Genomic DNA, 6,000 nt, shown 5'->3' on the forward strand with positions numbered 1-6,000 from the left:
ATCTGCCTACTGATCTTATTTTACATGAAAGGGGCCACTACCCAAGTGAGACTTGTAGATCAGGAGAGCAGACTGTCAGTTATAACATATCTCTTACTGGTAACATTGCCTTTTATTTAAAATAAGCCTGGATTCAGATATTAAGGGAGATCTATGTTCAGCTCGTAGATCATAACAGCTCATTTACATATTAGGAAAAATTTGACTTTCTCTGGAATAAGACATCAGATTACAGATATTCAAGGTATCATTTTATTCAACTTTCACTGTGATGACAGAGCCCCTTTAAAGAGTAACTATTGTTTTAATTTTTATGTCATAAACCAATAGTACACATGAAAATAAGCAACTTTGTAATATATCTTATCAGAAATATCTGTGTCTTTCTTTGCCAGGGCTAACCAATTTATTTTCAAAATGGCGATTGCAGCGGTGACAACCAGAGCCCGTCCGAGGGTGAGTATATCAATATTTTTTTTTTTTATTCTTTATTTTACACATTAATATGGATCCCAGGGCCTGAAGGAGAGTTTCCTCTCCTTCAGACCCTGGGAACCATTGCAGATACCTTCCGATATTTGTGTCCCATTGACTTGTATTGGTATCGGATATCGGTATCGGCGATATCCGATATTTTTCGGATATCGGCCGGTACCATCTGATACCGAAACTTTCAAATATCGGATGGTATCGCTCAACACTAGTAACAACTCAATGTAGTCAGAAGCAATTATCTTCAAAGGTAAGGCATCCTGAAAGGTATGATATGGCCACACATAGGCTTGATCACAACATCATTACGCCTGTCTGGGACTACATGAAGAACCAGAGAGATTTGTTCAAATCCACATCCACAGAAGATCTGTGGTTAAGTCTCTAAAATGATTGGAACAAATACCCTGCCGAGAGTGTTTAAAAACTGTACACAAGTGTATCTAGAAAAACTGATGCTCTAACGTTTCTTTGATGGCAAAGGATGCTTACACTAAATATTGATATGATTTATATTTTCTTTTGTTTACTTTTGCATTGTGCTAATTTTGAAAAAAAGAAACATCTAAAATATTAACCCCTTCATGACCGGGGGATTTTTCGTTTTTCCGTGTTCGTTTTTCGCTCCCCTCCTTCCCAGAGCCATAACTTTTTTATTTTTCCGTCAATTTGGCCATGTGAGGGCTTATTCTTTGCGGGACGAGTTGTACTTTTGAATGACATCATTGGTTTTAGCATGTCGTGTACTAGAAAATGGGAAAAAAATTCCAAGTGCGGTGAAATTGCAAAAAAAGTGCAATCCCACATTGGTTTTTTGTTTGGCTTTTTTGCTAGGTTCACTAAATGCTAAAAATGACCTGCCATTATGATTCTCCAGGTCATTACGAGTTCATAGACACCAAACATGACTAGGTTATTTTTTATCTAAGTGGTGAAAAAAAATTCCAAACTTTGCTAAAAAAAAAAAAAAAAATTGCGCCATTTTCCGATACTCGTAGCGTCTCCATTTTTCGTGATCTGGGGTCGGTTGAGGGCTTATTTTTTGCGTGCCGAGATGACGTTTTTAATGATAGCATTTCGGTGCAGATACGTTCTTTTGATCGCCCGTTATTGCATTTTAATGCAATGTCGCGGCGACCAAAAAAACGTAATTCTGGCGTTTCGAGTTTTCTTCCCGCTACGCTGTTTAGCGATCAGGTTAATACTTTTTTTTATTTGATAGATCGGGCAATTCTGAGCGCGGCGATACCAAATATGCGTAGATTTGATATTTTTTTTATTGATTTATTTTGATTGGGGCGAAAGGGGGGTGATTTAAACTTTTATGTTTTTTTTATTTTTTTCACATTTTTTTAAACTTTTTTTTTTAACTTTTGCCATGCTTCAATAGCCTCCATGGGAGGCTAGAAGCAGGCACAGCACGATCGGCTCTGCTACATAGCAGCGATCTGCTGATCGCTGCTATGTAGCAGTATTGCACGTGTGCTGTGAGCGCCGACCACAGGGTGGCGCTCACAGCGACGGGCAATCAGTAACCATAGAGGTCTCAAGGACCTCTATGGCTACAATGGAGACGCATCGCCGACCCCCGGACATGTGACGGGGGTCGGCGATGACGTCATTTCCGGTCGCCCGGCCGGAAGCGGTAGTTAAATGCCGCTGTCTGCGTTTGACAGCGGCATTTAACTAGTTAATAGGTGCGGGCAGATCGCGATTCTGCCCGCGCCTATTACGGGCACATGTCAGCTGTTCAAAACAGCTGACATGTCCCGGCTTTGGTGCGGGCTCACCGCGGAGCCCTGCATCAAAGCAGGGGAGCCGGCATCGGACGGTATAGTACGTCCGATGCCGGTAAGGGGTTAATCCTATTTATTAAGCCATAAAGCATACATAATGTAAAGCTACCAAAAAGAGAGACTTTATATTAAGGACAAATAAAATGCCAAAAAATGTATTAGGAAAAACTTAGATAAAATCAAAATAAACAAATATACAGGGTGGGCCCTTTATATATATGCACCTAAATTAAATGGGAATGGTTGGTGATATCAACTTCTTGTTTGTGGCACATTAGTATATGGGAGGGGAAAAACTTTTCACAATGGGTGGTGACCATGGTGGTCATTTTGAAGTCGGCCATTTTGGATCCAATGTTATTTTTTCCAAAGGGAAGAGAGTCATATGACACATCAAACGTATTGAAAATTTCAAAAGAAAAACAATGGTGTGCTTGGTTTTAACATAACTCTATTCTTTCATGTGTTATTTACAAGTTACTCTTTGTTTCCAGCCATTGACATGTCGCAGAGATTAACACATGAGGAGCGAATAGAAATTGTGTTGATGTCTGCTGAACGCAGTACCCGGGTCACTGCAGCAGATTTCAGTGCAAGACACCCTACGAGACCACCCATCTCCCATGCTACAGTATACAAACTCCTTGGCAAATTTTGTGAAACAGGTTTAGTGTTGGATTTGCCAAAAGGTGGACGCAAGAAAACTGTCACTAATGATGAAACATCAGTGGCTGTCCTAGCTTCTTTCAGCAAGTGCCCACAGTGTAGAACTTGCTGCAAGTCATTGGAGAGTGGCACCAGTAGAACATCCCTTCGGCAGATATTAGCTACTCACAAATGGCACCCTTACAAAATCCAGCTGCTGCAGTATTTCAATGAGGATGACCCAGATCGGCACGCTGAATTTGCAGAATGGGCAAAACAAAAATTGGAACAGGACTCTCAGTTTACACAAAACATTATTTTCAGTGATGAGGAAAACTTTTTTGTGAATGATGAAGTTAACAAACAAAACCACCGCTATTGGTCAGACACTAACCCACAGTGGATAGATCCCTCCAAGACTGTTGGAACGCAAAAATACGATGGTATGGTGGGGTATATGGGGTAAAAAGATAGTGGGGCCATTCTTCATCAATGAAAACCTCAATGCCTCTGGATATCTGAAATTGCTTGATGATGTGTTGCCCTCTTTATGTACTGAAGATGGCATGTTCCCTGAGTTTTTCCAGCAAAATGGTGCACCACCACATTATGGGTGTCAGGTCCGAGCATTCCTACATGAACAGTTTCCTGGAAAGTGGATTGGTCATCATGGGCCAGTTGAATGGCCACCAAGGTCTCCCAATATGACCCCATTAGACTTTTATCTTTGGGGTCATCTGAAGGCAACTGTGAAAATACGAGATATGCAGCATCTGAAACAATGGATACTGGAAACCTGTGCTAGCATTTCTTCTGCGGTGTTACTTTAAGAGTGTCAAGAGTTGGATACGAGGGTTGCATTGACAATCCAAAGCAATGGGCAGCACTTTCAACACATTTTATAAGTGGTCATAAACTTGTAAATAACTCATGAAAGAATAAAGTTACGTTAAAATCAAGCACAGCATTGTTTTTCTTGTGAAATTCTCAATAAGTTTGATGTATCACATAACCCTCTTCCCACAGAAAAAAAAAATTGGATCCAAAATGGCCGACTTCAAAATGGCCACTGTGGTCACCACCTATCTTGAAAGGTTTTCCCCCTCCCATATACTAATGTGCCACAAACAGGAAGTTGATATCACCAACCATTCCCATTTTATTTAGGTGTATCCATATAAATGGCCCACCCTGTATATAATTACAAAACTAAATGTAAGGTTTCTACTTCGTGGATTTTCAACTGTCGCGGGGGTCTAGAACATAATGCAAGCAATAGGTGTGGGATCACTGTATATCATAGATATATTGTGCAAAATATCAATAATAGATTTCCAGTGTCATTTGAGAATCTAGTGACCCACCACTCCCGATGTGCAGTCTCTCTTTTTGGTATCTTTTTTATGTAGAAAAAAGAAAGCATATTTTTTCAGACAAGATTTATTACAAAGCTTATTCTCTTGTACTATTGATTGATGCAGTTTGTTCAAACAACATTGATTATTTAAGACTCACATTTCTTTGAATTATGACCCCTTGTGTGCACTTTTACCACTAAGTGATCTATAACATGATGTTTTTATATCTTTTTATCTGCAACAGCATTATTATTAAAACAGCCATTAAGCATATTTTTACTTTTTGGAATCAGAAGAAAAGTAAGAAAATAATTATCAAAGGATTTATCAAAAGTTTTGAACATTTACTTGCAATAATTAAAAAAAAGTGTTCCAATGAAATCTTAGAAGGTTTAGCAAAAATGAAACAGAAATTGAGCAAAATATGAAAACATGATAGACCACCAAAACTGTCATTATCATATAAACAGAACTAAAAGATTTTAAAATACACAAGAAAATCCAGCAAGACTTCCTGCAGATCTTTAAAAAATCTTCAGGTTTCTATTTACTGTAAGTCTTCTCACTTATGACAATATATGGTTCTGAAAGAATGATAATTAGTGATGAGCGAATATTCTCATTACTCGAGATTTCCCGAGCATGCTTGAGTGTCCTCCGAGTATTTTTTTAGTGCTCAGAGATTTAGTTTTCATCGCCTCAGCTTAATGATTTACAGCTATTAGCCAGGCTACGTACATGTGGGGGTTGCCTGGTTGCTAGGGAATCCCCACATGGAATCAAGCTGGCTAGTAGCTGTAAATCATCTAGCTGCGGCGAAGAAAACTAAATCTTCAAGCACTAAAAATAATCGGAGGACACCCAAGCATGCTCGGGAAATCTTGAGTAACGAGTATATTCACTCATCACTAATGATAATTTGTCAAGAAGCTGTTACCAGGAAAAAGACAAAAATAATTGTGCACTAGATTAGCATTGAATCACTCTTAAAGCCATATATTTAGCCATGAGTCCAGTATGCATATCAGCAAAGAAGATCACAAAATGTTCAACACACCATCAGTTACCTACATCCCCAGGTGAGTGGTTGCTCAGGTTAAAGTGAAGTCCACAGATGAAAAAGGAAAACCAGCACTCTGTTTTATCTGTACAAAAATTTTTCTTTGCTTCCTCATAAGAATTAAAACAACATCTTAGCATGGATTTCTCATCTATTCATTCATACTCATACAACAGATACTGTATGAGTAGATGTAGGTGAACCTGAACAGTAAAGTCCAGAGTCAATAGCGAACATTTACTTATTGACGCCTCTCCATTACTAGTCCATGGGCTTTATGTCACCTGACATCAGCCCAATGATCTTACCACTGCTAAGAGACAGTGTTTGCAGCGCTGTCATGCAGAGGACAGTGTGACAAACAATGGATGTTTGGGTCCTCAATACATCTGAACGGGGTACAGGTTCGGGTACAGTTCTGGTACCCAAATCAAACTTTCTTTAACTGTTCGGCAGAACCCACTAGATCCACCCATTCCTACATATGAGCAATGGCAGTTCTAAAAATCAGTAGTAAACGTGACAATAAGCAACTTTGTACTATATATTGTCAGAGAACTCTGCTTATTTGTTCTACATGGCTGATTTCTCATTTTCAAGGGCCTCAATTCAAAAATTAAATCTGTATTCAGTGAAGAGAGTATTTTTA

At 39.0% G+C, this 6,000-nt stretch overlaps 1 protein-coding gene across 1 annotated transcript in view; it reads right to left on the bottom strand.

Moving 5' to 3' along the window:
• Nucleotides 1–5,524, bottom strand: part of LOC138674484 (dynein axonemal heavy chain 3-like) — a 3,367,401-nt gene extending 3,361,877 nt beyond the window's left edge. Inside the window, 1 exon segment of the mRNA XM_069762320.1 lies at nucleotides 5,363–5,524. Coding sequence (XP_069618421.1) covers nucleotides 5,363–5,491 — 129 coding nt within the window. The 5' untranslated portion in view covers nucleotides 5,492–5,524.
• Between the last annotated feature and the right edge of the window lie 476 nt (nucleotides 5,525–6,000).

This window comes from Ranitomeya imitator, chromosome 4, assembly GCF_032444005.1.
Source record: "Ranitomeya imitator isolate aRanImi1 chromosome 4, aRanImi1.pri, whole genome shotgun sequence".
Lineage (NCBI taxonomy): Eukaryota > Metazoa > Chordata > Amphibia > Anura > Dendrobatidae > Ranitomeya > Ranitomeya imitator.